Below are 19,575 nucleotides of genomic sequence, written 5' to 3'. Positions count from 1 at the left end.
CTTTACATATACATATATGTTCTTATTACAGCTATTTTTGATGCAGTTACAAGTTGGATTGATACAGCAGGTACGTGTGGACCATCTGAAACATATTGACCTTCAGTGCTTCTATTGGTGATCTGTGTATGGCCTGTAATTAACGGTCTCTCTATTTTCCAGTGGATGGTGCCGACCGTTCAAAACTCCATGAAGCCTTTTCAGGTAAAGCCTCATTACGCTTGTCAGCTGTGCCGGTCGTGACATTCACCCAGAGGATTTTTCAATGCTGTAATCATTCATTATTTCAGTAGACAGAATAATATGTAATACCTTAAACAGAGGAGACTCTGCTCTGCCTAACTGAACCACAGGGGTGGATAAACACCCAGAGAAACTGTGCTTAAATTAAGCTAATGGTTATAAGTTAGTGATTATGCAGTCATATGGAACAGTTTGAACACCGTTGGTTCAGCTGTGTGAAAATAAGTGAAAACATGAGAACACACTCCTGAACATTTTAGTACAATATTACTTTAAATTTAATTTAAAATTTTAAAATAATTTTATTTATTTAAATTAATTTAAATTTGTTGAATTTAACATAATGGGGAAAATAAAATGTGGCCTGTGTAAAAGTTATAGCACATATCATAAGGGTTATTTTTCCCAGTAATTTTACTGACAATAGATGCTTATTAGGTGGTCAAAGAAATGCTTATTCACTGTGATGGTGTGGAGCTGGAGCTGTTACTGTGGCCTGGCAGAGTGTTTGCTTTTGCATTTAGTTGAATATGAATTGTTTCTCTTGTGACAGAACATGGAGTTGTCTAGGATGGTGGAGCGCCTCCTGAAGCTCGCTGTGAGTACTGCAGTAACTCAGAGTAGAAATGGTGTTACTGATGTGCGGTGTTGTTTATGCTTCCCTTTGTCATCATTGTGTCTAATAACACATTAATGGTACTTACCTTTCTCTACATCAGGTGCCCAATCATTTGATATGGCTCATCTTTTTCTACTGGTTTTTCCATTCCTCCATGAACTTTGTGGCTGAGCTGATGCAGTTTGGAGACAGAGAGTTTTACAGAGACTGGTGGTGAGTTCACTCTCTGTCTGGTGTTTGTCTGGATCAGGATCTTGTAAGATTTAGTGTAGAAAGACAGGTGAATCAAAGCAATGCTAACTTTTGGATCCTGATTAGGTTTGTTGCTGTAATTATAACGGAATGTACGACACCGTTTACAGAAGCTACACTCAAGAAAGAGTCCTAAACGGTTCATGACTTGGACGTAGGTTTCTAAGTGGAATCTTTAGCGGATATAGAACCTTTTCATTATTCTGAGACAGAAAAAGGATAAGAAATGAAAGAAGAAGACAGAAAGTAATAAACAAAGAAACAAAATAGAAAAATTAAAGAAATTAAGAATGAAAAATGAGATGAGAAAAAGAAACATAAAGAAAGTAAAACAAAAGTAGTTTTTTTAGACTGTACAGTTTGTTACTAAACTAGTTAAAATGTTAAATGTAGGTTCTCTAACTGGGTGCTGGCAGCTTTCCTGCTGATCTAAATCAGTCGTCCTTGCAGGCCAACTTTGGCCCACAGGCCTCACATTGGGCAGCTCTTGTATAGAGGGAGTGTCATGTTTGGGATTTTGCTCTTCCAGCAGACTTCCTTAAACAAATAAGTTCATGCATGATGACAATTATTGCTCAGTTCCTGGAGTCCTGTTACTCTTTATTAGACCAAACTTTCAGTATAATCTCCATAGAAAACCATAGAAAAGCACTGATCAATAGAATGAGATGCTCTGGAGCAGCCAAACATGAGCACAAGGTTACCAAGCTTAATGCCAAGTGTTGACTAGAGGGGCATAAAGCCCCCCAGAGTTGGGCAGTGGAGCAGTGGAACTGTGTTCTCTGGACTGATGGAGCTCCATCCAGTATCTTTTGGATGAGTTGAAGAGCTAATCATCCAACATCAGCACCTGACCTCACTAATGCTCAATCAAATCCTCACAGCAATGTTCCAACATCTCCAGAAGAGTAGAGTCTGTTACTGCAGCAGAGAGGGACAAAGTCTTCCTTAATATATTTGACTTCAGAAGAAACAGGTGTCTGCAATCTTTTGGACAAAGTTTATTTACACACTCACCATTTTTGTATGTATCTGATTTGCCCTGCCTACAGTTTTATTTTGATTAATAACATTTCTATCTGTCTACAGGAACTCAGAAACTGTCCCCTATTTTTGGGCAAACTGGAACATCCCTGTTCACAAATGGTGCCTCCGGTGAGTTTAGGGTGTAAGACAGTGTTTCTGTGACTGGTTTGTGTCCATATTAAGATATTTAAAAAGCACAACCAATGAAAGTTCAACAGTTTCCATTTGTTTTAAATCTACATTTTCATTACAGTACATTAACTTTATCTGCCTCTGCTTTTTAATTGCCCTCAGACACTTTTATAAACCCATGCTGAGGAGAGGTGTAAACAAGCTGGCAGCTCAGATCGCCGTGTTCCTGCTCTCCGCATTCTTCCATGAGGTCAGGAAGGACAGCTACAAAATATCTATCCCAACATAAGACCATAGTATGAGACTGCAGTTCATACAGTCATTGTGCCAATTATAAGAAATAGTTAAGTGACAAATAACCTTTACACAGTTTCCCCCTTAACTCAAACGTAGTTGATCAGCCATGTTTGGTGTCTTAAGTCTACTTCGCTGGAGCTACAAGGCTAATGTAGCAATTTAGCATCATGCAAACTGCGCACCTGTTTTAAAAACTATGTGGAGTTGTGGTTTCTGATACTGCATGACAGTTTGCTCAATGTTAATTGATGCTAATGTAACCAACTACTAAGACTGAACTTTGGCGGTATACTAGCTACTTGCTTTCGACACACAGTAAATAAAAGTTGTTAGCTCACTGTGAGACTTTCAGTTTAAGATGATCTGGCTTTAATCATCAAAAAGTGGACAAAGTCTCAGAATGTCTACTTACAGGTTGCGGTTGGGGTTGTGATGCTAATAAAGTTGGAACTGCCCCACTCTGTAGTGTCAAACACTGAGCGAAGCTGGCTTTATATTGTCCAAGGCCTGAGAAACTGACGGAGTGAAATGTGCAGAGCAAACTAACGCCACTATTCGCCAGGTTGTTTTGTGAATTTTCCATTCCACCTTAAATGGTGTCACAGTTAAATTCTGGCAGTGTACATTCTGGCGCCTGCACAAGTTGTAGTATTTGAGGTGGAGCTAAATATACTCGATTAAGAAGCTGGCGACTAGGAAGCCAACTTCAGCCTCGTTTAAAGCCATGCCATTGTTTTGTTCTTCACAGTACCTGCTGCGCTAGAACGTGGGCTGGTGTATGTAAATTTTAGGGATGTAAATATTAATGAGCTACAACTGTTACATAACAGCTTAGGATTTTGGAATTGGCCCATTTTACTGCCCTCTTTTTGTATTTGTATTTGAACAAGGAGAAAGCAGTTCAGTTCCATGTACTGAACTCTCCTTATTCAACAATGCCAATGTAAATGCGGTTCAAATCTATGGCAACTTTAAATAATTTTTTGGTTAACTTGTACTTGATGGCCATTTTGTATGGAAATTAAGTGGCAGGATGGCCTTTGATGTCTGTACAGTACTTTATAAGCAACATTTGGCATAAGAGGAAAACTCACTTAAATAACACTGTCCAGTGTGTATCGTCCACTCAAAATCCTTTAGTTAGAGTCCCCCAAGTTTTTGGTTTTAGCCGGGTAAGCATGAGATATAAACTCTAAAGTACTAGATATTTATTGTGAGTGACGTGATAGTAAGTTCTGAGACAGTTTACCTTGAAATGCCAAACAGGTTCCACACTTTTAAAAATGATGGTTCTTAGAGAAAAGAAAAAGGTTCTATATAGAAATATGAACACTCAAAGAACCCTTTCCACGATTAAGGGTTTCTTTGCATCATCAGATTGCGTCTTCAGATGGATGGAGAATGTGCTATAGATGGTTCTATACAGAACCTTTCTAAATAGGATTCTATATAGTACCAAAAAGGGTTCTTCTGTTGTTACCATGTCAAGCTTCTAACAATAGAAGTACCCCTTTTCGGTGCTATATAGAACCATATGTAACACATTCTCCATCAATCTGAAGAACACTTTCAGCATGCAGATGGTTCTTTGAGTGTTCATGAACCATCATGGTTAAGAGTGTAGGTATTATCTGAGTAAGTGTGAGGTACATTTTTTTTTTAAGTGCTGTGTGGAGTAAAATTATAAGGATCAAAACAGTCTGATTAAAGTACACTGAAACACCCAATAGGTTCTAGCTATTAAGCTGATAAAAACATACTAAAATACCTTCTAAACATTTGGAAGAACAAACGTCACGTTTACAGGAAAGTAAATCAGAAACACCCCCAAATACCCAGCAGTTATTTGGCGTTTTCTGAAGTAAATGGTAGAAACCACAGTAAGAATCACTGTCCAGTTTTGTTTATAAGTAATAAACAGGGACATTCTATGTAAAAGCTTTTGTACTTTATTTGTACAACCTTCTTACATCAGATAACTACCCAAAATAATTGGAATTGGAGTTTGTATCGCATACATGCTCAGACAATACTAATAATAAACATGTTGGGCATGTCAATGCATTTTAGTAACACTGTCTTGGAACTTACCATCATGTTACCCAAAAGTAATGACCTAGAATTTTATCTCATACTTACCCAGTTAATACCTAGAACTTGAGGAACTGTAAAAGAAAGCGTTCCTAGTCATTTTCAGTCTAGGACAAGGTTTAAAGACCTGTCCTTACTCTCCAGAGAACAGTCTACACGTGTCTGATCCTCACAGCCTAATTTGTTTGCTCTTTTCTAGTACCTTGTGAGTGTTCCTCTGAAGATGTTCCGTCTGTGGGCGTTCATGGGAATGATGGCCCAGGTACAGTCGCTGATCTTAGCATCATAGCTTTTAATAATAAGCTAACGAGCAGTTGTTTTAGTTTCCTGCCTTTTGTGTTTCAGGTGCCCCTTGCCTTGTTCGTGGCCCGGTTCTTGAGGGGTAACTACGGCAACGCAGCAGTCTGGATGTCCTTGATCATTGGTCAGCCTATCGCTGTACTGATGTATGTCCATGACTACTACGTGCTTCATTACGGAGGCGTGTCGGAGGCCGGGACAGCCTGACTTATGCTGCAATAAGCAAAAAACTGGACGTTAAAGTAAAACCTATTTTTGATGCTAAATTAAAGAAGATTTTTAAGGATATTTTTACCCTTTTAATAAAAAAGCAACAACAGTGATTATTTCATTGCCACAGAGAGACCAGTCCTCTTCTAATGCACTTTACAGGCGCAGACAGAGAATGTGCAACGGTCCTGAAACACTGCCCAGCCAAAGCGACACAGCATTGCAATGCCTTTTTACATTTTCCTACTTGAAACTTTCGCACTAAGATGATCAATGCAAACAGGCACCGTTTGTACTTTGCCAAAAATGTGATTCTGTGTTGTTTGCCAAATATGTGATTTTTGCATTTGTGTCAGGTTGTTCTCTGAATGCCTTTCGATTAAGGTTCTTGATACATTGTATGCACTGTGTCAAATGGGTTGAAGAGTTTCCGTTTTTTATTCATTTGCTTTTGCTGACAAAGTAAAACCTTTTGTTTTTGCACTTTATCGAAAAAGCATGCAGTTGCTGAGCTTTAATAAGGTTGATTTTGAAGAATGTAAGCTTGATTTATTTTATCCATTATTTCACAAATTACATGTAACTTAATTATAATTCAAGCATATATATGTTGCATACTGAAAATACATTAATGAATGTTTCATCACAAAAATGCATTAATGAACCGACTGATTCAGCTTCAGTATTTTCGTTTTTAATTACTGTGCACGTTCTATTTGTGTAAACGATTGTCAGGATAGTATCTAAGTGATACTTACTATACTGTTTATTCATTTCTATTTTCATGTGCCTGAAACACCAGTCAAATAACATAGTTTTGATGTTCACTCAGGCCCCACAGTATGTTGTCTCACACAGTATTGGGATGGTTAGCAACCGTCTGTTGTTACAGACCATTCTTACCTGGACACATTAGGAGTCGCTTTGTAACACACTGGTTTAACTTTTTCAGACATTCTAGACTTTTCCACTTAACCCTTTACTGTATGAATTATGAAAATGCACCTGAAAGCAAATGTTTTTGTGAACTTTCTTATGAAAAATGACATAATTGGTGGAAATATAAAAATATTTTTTGGAAAAAAAAAAAAAAGTTTGTGGAGGACATTGAATTTTGTTGCCATATGGAAACAGTGTGTGGCAATGAAACTGCAATCTGCAATGCATTACAATACAATGCCATAAGACACATTCTTCATCCAGCCATATATGCAAGTATGTTTTGAGAATACAGACATTATTTGAAAATAATTCTACTTATAAAAACACCAATTTGTAAAATAAAAAACACTATTTATTCATTTACTGCAGATTGCAATTCCATTGTTGCATGCTGTTGCCATAGGGAAACAATTATATTTTGGCATTTTCTATAAAAATCTAAGCATCTAAACTGTTATCTATGAAAAAAACTGCAATTTGTTCTTGAAGTAGTGTATAAAAACTGAAGTATACAGACTTTGGGAGCACTTCAGAAGCCAGGCCTCACCATGTGATGTGTATGAAAAAAGTACAATTTACAAAAAGAAGACGTTATCATAAAAAAGTACACCATTTATTACATGAGGCCTTTAGTTTGCCAAAAAAAAAAGAAAAAAAAAGACTTTTATATTGTCGTCAGACAAACAAATTAAAGAATGTAACTGTTTCCATATGGCAATATTATGCAGCAAAGGGTTAATTCTATTTTGATGCAGAATCAGTTTCCTAAGTGTTTTTATCTTTCTGAGAGTTGATCCCTTTTCACCTTAAGAGTACTATAGACACTATTTTGCCCACAGTATTTAAAATTATGAACAGATTTGAAAATGAAAATGTACGCACACATATGCCTCTGTAAATGTAAATGTGCAGTTGAAGATGCAGTGATACATCCCTGTGCACTGAGACTCCAATGTGGCAGCTGATGTTCCATTTCAATAAAACTTGTCAAACCAAAGTCGTCTTTCAGATGTTATGCAAGAGGAAACGGTGGTTATGACCACCTCCTTGTTTCTACACTCATTGTCCTTTTTTATCAGCTCCACTTTCTATATAGGTGCACTTTGTAGTTCTACAGTTACAGACTGTAGTCCATCTGTTTCTCTGCATACTTTGTTAGCCCCCTTTTACCCTGTTCTTCAGTGGTCAGGACCCCCATGGACCCTCACAGAGCAGATACTCTTTTGGGTGGTGGGTCATTCTCAGCACTGCAGTAACACTGAAGTGGTGCTGGTGGTGTGTTAGTGTGTGTTGCGCTGGTCTGAGTGGATCAGCCACAGCAGTGCTGCTGGAGTTTTTAAACACTGTGTCCACTCACTGTCCACTCCATTAGACACTCCTGCCTTGTCAGTCCACCTTGTAGATGTAAAATCAGAGACGATAGCTCATCTGCTGCTGCACAATTTGTGCTGGTCATCCTCTAGTCCTTCATCAGTGGACACAGGATGCTGCCCACAGGACGCTGTTGGCTGGATATTTTTGGTTGGTGGACTATTCTCAGTCCAGCAGTGACACTGAGGTGTTTAAAAACTCCAGCAGCACTGCTGTGTCTGATCCACTCAGACCAGCACAACACACACTAACACATCACCACCACATCAGTGTTACTTCAGTGCTGAGAATGATCCACCACCCAAATAGTACCTGCTCTGTGAGGGTCCATGGGGGTCCTGACCACTGAAGAACAGGGTAAAAGGGGGGTAAAAGTTACCATTTTGGACACATGAGAGTAAACCTGGAGTTCTTGATATGGGCATGACTGCAGAATGACAACATGACTTCAGATGTCTATTGGTGGGGTATAAGCTACCAGTAATACCTGTTATCTACATTAGCTTCTTAGCTTTGCTGCAACACTGAAGATGCAAACTTCATAAACCAAATACGTCTTGATTTCATTCAGGGTGGGACTTCGATACCTTAAGAGCTTCAGAACACTGAACTCCTACACACTGTGCATATAAAACGTTTATTTAGCAGGAAACAAACACAGAGACTAATCACATGGTTCCAAAATAACTTTACAAATACAAAGCAAAGACAGGTTACTAGAAATTATGTTGTGTGGAAAAACTGCAGATAGAACAAAGGAGAATCCTTCAGATGTGCCACTTCACTGCTGTATAAAGACAAGAGCAGAACAAGAACACATCAGGAAACAGCATTTTGTCATTTTGACATCTGTTCATGCACGTAAACAATCTGCTACACAAAGTAATGTACGAGTGTTTGTGATGCACCAGAGGAACATCACATTCTCACAGTGTGAACTCACCTTTGCTTTGTTTTGCACCGGCAAATAGAGTTTGAACTCTGCCGGAAGCTCATCCTCGGAGTACAGTCTGTCAGAAAAGTACACTCTTCTTATGCGACAGTTTGCATGAATCTGGAAGATGATGGAGCCATTCATTACTTTATTTTAATACTTTTGATGTAATATGTAGTTTTGTGCCAAAAAACTAAAAAAGCAGTCTGTTTCTAAAACATCTTTTCAGTCATCTTTGCGGGGCAGGTTTTCAACACAGCTTGTCCCTCACATTCTTCTAAATTGTCAGCACTTGCATGACGCTCTCTCTCAAAATATCTGAAAGAGACAGGCTATTTTTAACCCATCTTAGCTGAAGGCTTTTTTATACCACAACCTACTTAAACCTCATAATGCTTAGATTAATTGCTAGCATGCAATGGTTTGAATTAGGATTAGTTTTAGAGTCAGGGGCTGCTCCCTCGTTAGGTAAAAACCTAGGAACCAATAAATGAACAGAGACACTTTCTCACGATCAGCTTATGTCAGAATTCATCTAATTCACTGATTCATGCACATAAATAATCTGATACTAGTTGCTTGAGTACTGGCTTCTTCTTTATAGATGTAGACGTCGGCGTAGTGTTTTGAAGTGCAGGGGACAAGGACCAGGAAAAAGTTCAAAGACGGCTAGACGTTTAATCCTTGCTCCATGACTGCAGTTTTCTACAGCAGGTACCATTCAGTGTTTCTGTTATATGACTTGCTATGTAACTGATTTAGTCTTTATTGGCCTAGAAGAGTCAATGGGCCTCACTCACCAACTTTTCTCACGAAGAAATTTCTTCTCAAACCCCACCTACATAGTTTTCACGAAGATTCTGACATGTTTTCTTGTTTGGGATTAGTTCTTGGATAAGAACAGAATCTGCACACACTAAAGAGCAAACAATTCTGTAGTTTAAGAACACGTCATGAATCTGATGTAGACTTTTTCTTAGGATCTTTCTCGAGAACAAATTTAAGAAAAAAAAAAAAAATCAGATATTGGTGAAAGTCCCCAGTGTCCCTTACTGAGTCAATGACTGAGTGACTGACTGATCTATCCCCAGCTGACACCCATTGTTGAAATACGCATATGCGACCATCACACGAGACAAGCAGCAGATGCTATACGCCATTAAACATTGCCCTCATACCCTTCCAACACTACTAACATAAGGCTAACAAATAACAGAAGAAAGCACACACCAGTCACAGAGCACTAGTACATGACCAACAGTTCACCAGAATGTTTGCCAATGTAATGTTAGCTAGCTCAAAAGCTAGAATTCTAGCGCTATTAGTACAAACCTAGTTTCCAATGGCTAAGTGGTCACTGTCAATGTTAGTCAACGTTACTACGTCCATTGCTTAGTAACAAGAGATCCACAGAGCATACTGGTGTTCTTTCAGCTGATACAGTGATCTGTGGTGTTCTCATGAAAGAACAAGTGCATTGCTGGAAACTGCACTGAAAATCCCTCCAAAATTGCATTTACGCTAAAAGAACAATGGTCAATGTAAGCAATAGTGCCTTAAAACTTAAATAGAAATTAATTTCTGTTATAGCCAGGATTACGGATAGAGGGTTCGCATTCATTTTCTTTGATTTGCCTTTTTTATATGAACTACTCAGGTTTATAGAAACTAATAATAATTGTAAGTAATTTTTTCATTTCCATAAGCTCAAGCAGTTATTTCTTCACAGAATCCACTACCCACCTGTACACGGAGCGTCTCGATGTAGTTGGTGCCGTAAGCCCTTCTTGTGAAATCGGACAAGTTGAACTGGATCTGGTTCCAGCCGTCATCCAGCCGCATGGGCATGGTACAGATGAACGGCTTCACTCGGGTGGTGCTCTGGTAGTTACTCGCCCTGAATCGCCGCCGCACGTTCTTATCATCCAGCACCTGAGACATGGCAAAAACGCAGCAGCTCTGGGGTTAAATATGTTTGATTCTTCAGAGCAAACACAGATAAGCATAGAGAATAACATGGACACAGATTTTCCCTACCTGAACTTCAAATGTAAAATACTTCTTGAGATTCTTGATTATCATAACCAGGAAGGGAAGTTTGATGCCAAGGGTTTTCTTCGGGTCTGCCGGGCATGTGATGTAGGTTGTGCTGTGAAGGCGAATCGCACAGCTATTAGCAGGATCTTACCCATAGCAATAAACACTTGTAACCACAATAAAGAGTGGTTGGGTAATCAGACTCCAGGATCACAACCCTGAGGACTCAAAGGTAACAGAGGTAACTTCATTCCCCAGAGCAACGTTACAGCGCTGCCACAGTATGATGGAAACAGTGCTCTGAAACTTTGTGCCCGTCTGTTATTATTAGAGGTCATATTATACAAAAATACACCTGCCAAATCTTATGTAAACTGTACACACATAGGACATTTGTCCCGTTTTTGGACTTATGGCCAAGTAAGGCAGATGCTGAGTGATGGATAAGATTACCTGACATTAGTTCCCTCCACCTCAAGCACCAGAGACTGGATGTCGTTGTCTGTAATCCGCTTTATATGTCCATTTCTCACCTAAAAAAAGGTTTTGTGTGAGTTATGTCAAGTAAACGAAGCCAGTTTTATTTAAACTATTTTAGACTAATAACATTTTACTTTAAGAAACATCGTTTCAAAACCCAAGTGAACGACGAGGCTGAAGTTGGCTTCCTATTCACCAGCATCTTGCTCGAATTTTCCCGTTCCACCTTAAAAGGTGCAGCAGTTACACTCTGGCTCCTGAGGTTCCAGAATGTAACTGCTGCACCATTTAAGGTGGACCGGGAAAATTCGAAGCCGGCGAATAAGAAGTAGCTAACCTAGCTGTTTCGTAGTTAAGTGAAAGCTTTTATGTTTAAGCAGTATCAGTAAGTGTTATGTAACTTTCACTGGCTTTGTTACCGCCACAGTTACTATTTTTGGCTCGTTAGCCAGCATAAATAAAATAACGTTAGCGACCTAGCCTACTGACTTACCCAGACGTTTAACTAGCTAGATGGCCAATTTTCGCAGCTGCTTACCTTTTTATCCCATATTTGGAGAGGTTTGCTCCCAATACTGTACAAAATGGACAAAAATCCGCTTTGAAATGTATTCTTAAACATAACGTTATCCCCGAAATCCTTCTCTTTTTATAAATCACACATGCAAGGCGGCTTTCTGTTTACACTGTTAGCCTCGCTCGTTACGCGCTAAACTGCTCCGTGTGGCAACAAATTCGCCGAACCGTACTGATGGCTCTTTTTCCGCGGTCAAAAATGGAAAAAGTCGCTTAATATCTTAAACTTTTTCTCAAAGCTCGCTTGAAAACCCACAGCTTTCGAGACTGTAATTTACAAGCGAATATCTGACAGAGAGTTCGGTGTTTTCGTTCTTTTTTCGTTCCACTTATTTTCCGAATCGTAACGTTAGTCAGGTTAACGTTAACTTGCACATACAAGTAAAACAAATCCAAACGTTAGTCAGACGACGTTTAGCCGTGTCTGCTCAAATCAAATCTTTGCTCCAAAACCGATGAGCTTTCCACGACGCTTTTTCTCGACCATCTTCGAGTTGCTATGTAACGTGACGCGGTTCACTTCTCACGTCGGACAGTCATTGTTGACACACCGGTTGTCATAGGAACACGAAGCGGTACGTCACTCCGTGGTTTGGAGCTCAGACAGCTCCTGCTCTCTGCTCAAACGCCTGGATGGGGCTACTTAAGGCTACTTAAAGGAGAATTCCGCCAGTTTTTCAAAATTCCGGAATAATAAAATCCTTGACATGTGAAGAGAGTCACTCAGAGTGGTTTGGTGGGAAATGGTTCGTTGTGGAGAAACGTACAGACTCTGTTTTCTTTACAGTGGTGGTGATAGGAACCAGGCGTCACAATAAATACAACACAAATACAGCCATTTTATTCACTACCCAAAACCACTAGTGAACCAACACTGCCTTCTAAGTTTTTATATAGAACATGGATAATGTCAAAATAATCAAAAATCTTGAAAAATCATGAAAAAAAAAAAGTTTTCCTGGCGATTATTTCGCCCTGCATGTAGCCATCAGCCAGGAAGGTATTAAAATACATTTTAGGCCAATCGTAAAACAATGTGTCAGACACCAGGCTGCATATATCTAACCATTTCATGTAATAACTTTCTGTGAGGGAGCTTTTAGAGGCATTAAACTGTTCAGACGTCTTCAGACATTCCTATCACCACCACTGTGAACAATTCTGACTGCACGTTTCTCTAAAACAGGGCGCCTCACACCAAACCACTCTGAATGACTTTGTTTACATCTCAGCCATTTAATTATGTAGATTTTTTTAAAAATTGGTGGAGTTTCATTTTAAAGGGACACTACTGTCCAAATGAAAAATGTAACCATTACATACATTTGTTGTAAACATAATTACTCACCTCCTATTGTGGTGCTGCAGTGGTCTCGAGAGAGATTTACACATTTATAGACCAGGAAAATCCCCTTTCAATGATGTATCTTGAAGGTGGGAGAAACTTTTGAAAAGTTTCAACTTTTGAGTTCGATACCCCCCCCAAAAACACACACACACACACACACACACACACACACACACACACACACACTATTTAATGCTGTAGGAAGCGAGATAAACTAAAATTACTGCTAGGAAGCTGAATATCACATCTGTATTAATTAATCTCTACATCAGTGGCTACGCTAACAGTCATGATCCCATTAAAGCTATGAGGGGATTCTCAATGGTTGTTTAACATATTTGTGTAATGCATGCTGGGTGGATACAAAAAAGGATACAAAATCATGAATTCAAGTTAAACTGACTAAGCTGAGGCACATAATGCAGCACTACAGACTATTACATAACATGACAAATAGCATATTAAATGATAGGCTGTCATGGCCATTTAATCAGGATCTGCTGTTCATGGAGCTCTACAGGCAGATACTATTAAGAAGTTCTCAGTTATTATTACAATATTTTTTCGTCACTTACGTTCAGTGAAGCTAAGATTTATACTTTCCAATACTGATTAGCACTTAAACTTGCTTGCATTTATAAAATACCAACTTGACCCCCCCCTCCAAAAAATATAACCGCATTTGGCCATGCATGCTGACTAATGGCTTAAATTGGTTGGTCAGCAAGATCTGCTGAATTAAGAGTCACTGACCCTTTTCTTACTGTAGGTTCTTGCATGGCTAGATATTTAGCAATATTTTAAGCAACGTTTTATGCCTGATAGATAATGAGCTTTTTATTCACAAGTTTTATTTCTAATTTACTCATTGTGTCCAGGAACTGACAGTTGACTACGCTGTACACCATTCACTGGATGCTTCAGATTTAAAATCCATATCTGCTAAATGAATATTAAGGTTTCTTCTTGAAATGCTGTTTGTATCAAATTAACATTTACAAGGATCCTTCTGAAGTAATCTTAATAGGGAGTTTAATCAACGTTCCAAAAGTTCTTCATAATTAAATCATTAAGATGTAAACAAAGTCATTTAAAGTGGTTTGGCTCTGTTCTAGAGAAAAAAGAGTGGTGGTGATAGGAACCAGATGTCCAAAGTGTTTATGCTTCTAAAAGAAACTGTTACAAATACTTTCCCAGATGCTTGAGACATTGTTTTTATGATAGTTTTGGACTAAGAAGTATTTGTTAAAACACATGGTGAAGAGGTACATGCTGGGTGTTGTGAAGCAAAATAATACTCAGAGAAAATGTATGTTTTTAGATTTACCTCTATTTTACCAGCATCAGCATTTTATATAAAACTCAAAACACACAAGCAGGTCCTGGTTGTTTTAGATAGTAAATAAAATGGCTGTATTGGTGTTGTAGACATTGTGATCCCTGGTTCCTATCACCACCACTGTAAAGATGTCATCAGTAAGTTTCTCTTCAGTGAAACATTTCACATCAAACGTCTCTGAATGACCTTGCTGACACCTGAATTATGCAGAAATCAGTGGAAATCCCCTTTAAGAGAAGAAAGCAGAACATGTCAGATATGTGAAGTTTGTAAGACAGTATTTTAGCAAAGCATTCCAGTAAACAGGAAAAATGGACTTTATTGATAGTAACTTAAATATCATCTGATACCACAATGTATTCTGAAAATACTGTGATACTGAATACTGTGATACTGAATTTTATATAATTTGTATCACCAGTTGTAGTTCCAAGTGCTTTTGTCAATTATATATGACCTGTTCATTGTGCATTTTAGTGTAATACAGAGCCACAGTTCTCAACAATTCCAGAAAGTACACCTATTTTCAGTGTAGCCTTTGATTAATCAGGATGTATCAATTACGCACCTGTAGAATCAGCTGGAGAATCATCACACTGAATAATTCAATCAATGAACAAATGACTGAGGTGGCAACACATCCAAAAGTCAGTGAATCACTGATGCCTGATCAATCTTAGTCTAAGATAACAGAACAGACTTCATCATCTCACACACTGGCCAGACACAGAGAAGCATTTGTGCCACCGAACCCAAAAGAGTTAGTGAGGGCGATTCTCCTGCCCTGCGTTTTCCAGGGCTGCGAAACACAGGGAACATAGTTCAGGTCAAACTCTGGCTCAGTGCGGTCCAGATTGAGAGTCGGAGGCAGGGTGCCATGGTAACAGGCCAACGCTGTGAAAGCTGCCTCCAAAGCACCAGCAGCTCCGAGAAGGTGCCCGGTGGCCCCTTTGGTGGACGAAACAGCAAGGGACTGTGAATGTTGCTGGAAGAGTCTCTTTATCGCGGCATTCTCTGCAGCGTCTCCCAGTGGTGTGGAGGTGGCATGGGCGTTCACATACGTCACATCTGAGGGTGATACGCCAGCATTGCGGAGAGCAGCAGACATGCACCTGTTGCGAAGCCGAGCAGAAAGAGTGGAATCGTGTCATGAACATCATAAATAAGGAATCCGTTGCTGTGTTGTCATTACTTTTGAATATATATTCAGTGTAAATAAAAATAGAATGCAATGATGTGTGAATAATTTAAACCTAATATTTAATTGAAAATAGTACAAATACAACATATCAAATGTTGAAACTGAAAAATGTTATTGTTTTTTGAAAAATATATACTATTTTGAATTTGCTGCCAGCAACACGTTTCAAAAAAAGTTGGGACAGAGGCAACAAAAGACTGGTAAAGCTCTGTAATGCCATCAAAACAATAAATCAGATTACTTGGCAACAGGTCACTAACAAGATAGGGTATAAAAAGAATGCACTATTTTCAATTAAACATTGGGTTTACATGATTTGCACATTTTTGCATTCTGCGTTTATCGCTGTTGTCGTAACAAAACCTTGTTCCATCTCCAAAATGACAGAAAAAAGCAGAAAATGTATCTAACAGAAAATTACACAGATGCCTCAACAACCAAATATAATATATACATTTTCAGAATTTAGTGTGTCCACATTTTGCTTTTATTCCAGCTTCCATTCTGCTCAGCAGACTTGCTTTCAGTTTCTCAAATATTTTTCCACACCTCCGAAGTTCAGTTTAGAGGTTGGTTGCATTTTCTGCTTGTCATGAGCCACATAATCCCAAACACATTCAGTGATGTTTAAGGTAGGCCTCTGGGGTGAACAGCGTCTTTGTTTTTATTTTTGAGGTTTTCTTATATTTTGTCTATTTCCTACTTAGTAAGGACTTCTTGACAGCTGAATACACTTTGACTTATAGTGCTGAGTTGTCTTCTCACGGTGGAGATTGACAGAAACTCCTGGGGATTTTTTCAGATCTGAAGCAAGAGTGGTGCTTGAACCTCTCCTATCTCTTAGAGATGAAAGCCTTAAGTACTGTTTACAGTTTTGGTGGTCAACCAGATCATGCATGGTGTTACGATCTTCCAGTCCAATTTTAAAAACTGTGAAAATCTAAATCTATTTTCAGAAATATGTCCTGAAAAATTAATAACCTAATGGCCATTTATATATCTGTAAATAAATAAAAGCTGTTTTCTGACTTCAGTTGAATATTCTGATATATACATTATATGCATTTCACTACTGGTGCTTCCTATAAGCTCTGGGCTCATAACATTTATATTTGCTGGGTGTAAAACAATACCTGAAAGCTCCATCTCCATCAGCAGTGGGTGCAGTGATGTGACTGGCATCCCCTGAGAGTCCATAGCCCAGCACCTCAGCATACACACGGGCTCCTCTCTCCACGGCATGTCCATACTCCTCCAATACCAGCACCGCTGCCCCCTCACCCATCACGAAACCCTCTCTTTCTGGGTGGAAGGGTCGGGAAGCCAGCTTGGGCTGCTGGTTCCAGCTGGTGCTGAGGGCCCGAGCCCGTGCAAAGCCTGCTATGGACAGGGGGCTGACGCAAGCCTCTGTGCCACCAGCTACCATCACTTCAGCATCCCCATGGGCAATGAAGCGGGCAGCATCACCAACGGCATGAGCCCCTGTGGTGCAGGCAGTGGACACAGCATGGTTGGGCCCCTTCAGTTTGTGTTTGATGCTGATGTGGCCTGCCGCCATGTTGACTAGAATGCGGGGGACAAAGAAAGGGCTCACCTTACTGTACCCACGAGTTTCAAAGGCAGTGGCAGTGCGGGCAATCTCTTCCAAGGACACCATGCCCATGCCTACGGCCACGCCCGTGCTCAGCTGCTCCTCTGGGCTTTTGGGAAACCACCCACAATCCTCCAAAGCCAGCTGGGCAGCCCCGAGGGCCATGACAGTGGCAGGTGACATGCAGCTAATCTCCCCTCGTCCAACGAACCTTTCTTCCTTGAACTCTCCGTCACCATCTCCTCTTGGAACTCGGGCGGCGACCTTACATGGCACAGTCTTGTATTCCTCAGGGTCCAGTGCAACTATCCCGCTCTGTCCATCAATCAGCCGCTGCCAAGGCAGAACCGTCCCTGTCCCGAGAGGAGACACAAGTCCAATTCCAGTGATGACCACTCTCCTGGGACAGTTACCAGTGCTAGGGTGGCTGTAATGCCTCTGAACAGTTATTGCACTCATGCAGATCCTTATGTAGGAAAGAGCTCGGCCATACTGCTTCAGTGACAGCTTCTGACAGCATGTCAGTGACATTTCTCACCTCTCCAGTCCTGGAAGATTAAAGAAGAACAAAAAATGGTTTCACTTTCTGTTTGTGGGGCGTTACACAAGTCTCATGCTATGACTTGTTTACTGTCATGGTCATTTTAAGGAGCTGAAGTCAGCTTTTTAATTTGAATTTTCCCGTTCCACCTTAAATGGTGCAGCGGTTACAGTTGCACCATTTAAGGTGGAACGGAAATATTCCAACATAACGCCGGGGAATAAGAAGCTGACTTCAACCCAAAGTCAACTTCAGGCTCGGGGTCACTGACCAGTGGCTAACTAACCTACATTTGCTGGATTACTGTAATATGAATGGAGTTTGAGCTGATCGAGACTAGTATTAAAGTTAGCACGACATTTAGCACAAATATCTGATTACTAAACGGTCTTATTTGTATGATGCAATGTCACGTTTTTATGTAATTAAAGCAAAACTACTTACTTTACTTTATGCTCAACACTGTTCACATGAAAATAAACGCAGTAATGTTAGACTCGAACGCTGCCGGATTACAAATCGTTCACTTGTCAAAATAAAAGTCTCTAAACTCAGTCATTGTTAAGTGGTTTTACGAAGTTCTTGTAATATCGTGGTAATAAAATAAAATAAAATAAAATAAAATAAAATAAAATCATTCGATCCTATGTTTTTATTTTAAACGTACATGTGTATACTCTCGCACTGGGTAAAATTAGGTTGTCATTAGGTATAAAAAGACCCAGTATAAACCTCATCAGAAATACTAACGTGACAAAGCTTGGAACGGATTTATTTTTATTATGGACAGGCAACCAAACACCTGCACAATCTAGGGAAATCCTGGACTGAAACACCGCCAGTTATTCCTTTACCAAAATAACTATTCCAAAGTAAGTCGTTACATGAATATCAATACAAAAACGCGAAAACATCAAGAAACAATACATTGAAAAAATCAGTTAATCTAAAGTTTTGACATCATAATTTCATAAAATAGGTCCAAGGATATTTATTTTTATCTTTAGTTCCCAGAGTCTTTTTCGTTCACAGACAGTCTTGAGCACAGATCTCACTAGCCACTTGAGCTCCACCTATTAAGCTCTAGTATAGGTGAACAGTTACAGAAAGTAGCCCACCTGTTGCTGTGGAAATGTTGGTAGTGGAACTGTATAGTGTGCTGCTGTGCAAATGTGTGAAATTTGTGTGGAAGATTAGAACAAAAGAGCAAGAGTTTCACTGTGAAATATTATATGTGGTCTTGTATCTTTTACATAGCTCATCTCACTGTGTGCCTGTGTGTGTGTGTGTGTGTTAAGAGCAGCACCATCACCAAGATAGTTTGGTTGTAGTTTTAACTTGCTAAGTAATATAACTATATAGATAAAATTACATCAAATTCAAAATGGGCTTATATTTTTCAAAAAACAATAAAATTTCTCACTTCCAACATTTGATATCTTGTCTTTGTACTATTTTCAATTAAATGTAGGGTTTAAATGATTTGCACATCATTGCGTATTGTATTTATTTACATTTTGCTATGCATATCAACTTTTTGGAACTAGGGTTGTAAAATTACTGAAAACTACAACTGAACTACAAAACCCATGGTTCTGTGCTGGTATTGTTGTGTGGGATGTTTGACAGTGATGTCCTTCGCATGACAAACATTGTCAATTGGAAGGAAAATGTATACATATATTTTAGCTCCTTTTTAAAATATATGCCTATGTGCTAAATATATTTACCATGCAATTAAATATTTAAGTTATGTATATATATATTTTTTTTTTAAAATATGTATATTTACATATGTAGATTAAATATATGTAATAATGTCAATTTTTAATATTTAAATATATATCAAATGTATATGGAAATATATTACAATCTTGACATATTTTGAACAATATGTGGAATTTATCCTTTGCTAATAGATTTTGGAAAAAAAATCACTCATAAGAAAGTGTGTTTTTGTCTTTTACTGTCAATTAATAATTTTGATCATTGTTAAATTGTCATATCTAACCGAATATTTTGGGTTACATTGTACATGTGCATCA

General features: G+C 38.9%; 3 protein-coding genes across 3 annotated transcripts in view; 1 reads left to right on the top strand and 2 right to left on the bottom strand.

Annotated features, from left to right (window-relative positions):
• Positions 1–6,248, top strand: part of dgat1a (diacylglycerol O-acyltransferase 1a) — a 35,042-nt gene extending 28,794 nt beyond the window's left edge. Inside the window, exons 10-17 of the mRNA XM_036567532.1 lie at positions 32–70; positions 163–204; positions 797–841; positions 963–1,075; positions 2,204–2,269; positions 2,435–2,522; positions 4,860–4,922; positions 5,006–6,248. Of these exons, the coding sequence (XP_036423425.1) occupies positions 32–70; positions 163–204; positions 797–841; positions 963–1,075; positions 2,204–2,269; positions 2,435–2,522; positions 4,860–4,922; positions 5,006–5,167 (618 nt within the window). The 3' untranslated portion in view covers positions 5,168–6,248. The remainder of the gene's footprint in view (positions 1–31; positions 71–162; positions 205–796; positions 842–962; positions 1,076–2,203; positions 2,270–2,434; positions 2,523–4,859; positions 4,923–5,005) is intronic.
• A 1,856-nt stretch (positions 6,249–8,104) lies between these two features.
• On the bottom strand, positions 8,105–12,049 carry cfap20 (cilia and flagella associated protein 20). The gene is made up of 6 exons (XM_036567534.1): positions 11,473–12,049; positions 10,908–10,987; positions 10,455–10,566; positions 10,161–10,349; positions 8,427–8,537; positions 8,105–8,270 (listed from the first exon to the last, which is right to left on the bottom strand). The coding sequence occupies exons 1-6, from the start codon at positions 11,554–11,556 to the stop codon at positions 8,265–8,267; spliced, it is 582 nt and encodes a 193-aa protein (XP_036423427.1). The 5' UTR covers positions 11,557–12,049; the 3' UTR covers positions 8,105–8,264.
• Positions 12,050–14,570: 2,521 nt separating this feature from the next.
• Positions 14,571–18,070, bottom strand: oxsm (3-oxoacyl-ACP synthase, mitochondrial). Its single transcript, XM_036567533.1, has 3 exons — positions 17,975–18,070; positions 16,532–17,537; positions 14,571–15,309 (listed from the first exon to the last, which is right to left on the bottom strand). Exons 2-3 carry the CDS (start codon positions 17,518–17,520, stop codon positions 14,907–14,909), a joined length of 1,392 nt encoding a protein of 463 aa, XP_036423426.1. The 5' UTR covers positions 17,521–17,537; positions 17,975–18,070; the 3' UTR covers positions 14,571–14,906.
• Positions 18,071–19,575: the final 1,505 nt, after the last annotated feature.

Source organism: Colossoma macropomum, unplaced genomic scaffold (genome assembly GCF_904425465.1).
Source record: "Colossoma macropomum unplaced genomic scaffold, Colossoma_macropomum, whole genome shotgun sequence".
NCBI lineage: Eukaryota > Metazoa > Chordata > Actinopteri > Characiformes > Serrasalmidae > Colossoma > Colossoma macropomum.
Note: the sequence above shows the minus strand (reverse complement) of the source record. Positions and strands in the feature narration are given on the sequence as shown.

Bases quoted from the DNA above. Each gene is read 5' to 3' on its own strand.
- oxsm (XM_036567533.1), bottom strand. From the start codon at position 17,520: ATGTCACTGACATGCTGTCAGAAGCTGTCACTGAAGCAGTATGGCCGA. The intron at 15,310-16,531 runs GTATTGTTTTAC...GCTTCGCAACAG, and splicing joins GATGGAGATGGAGCTTTCAG to GTGCATGTCTGCTGCTCTCC.
- cfap20 (XM_036567534.1), bottom strand. From the start codon at position 11,556: ATGTTTAAGAATACATTTCAAAGCGGATTTTTGTCCATTTTGTACAGT. The intron at 10,350-10,454 runs GTAGGGAAAATC...GCCATGTCTCAG, and splicing joins ATTTTACATTTGAAGTTCAG to GTGCTGGATGATAAGAACGT. The intron at 8,538-10,160 runs GTGGGTAGTGGA...ATCATCTTCCAG, and splicing joins TCGAGACGCTCCGTGTACAG to ATTCATGCAAACTGTCGCAT.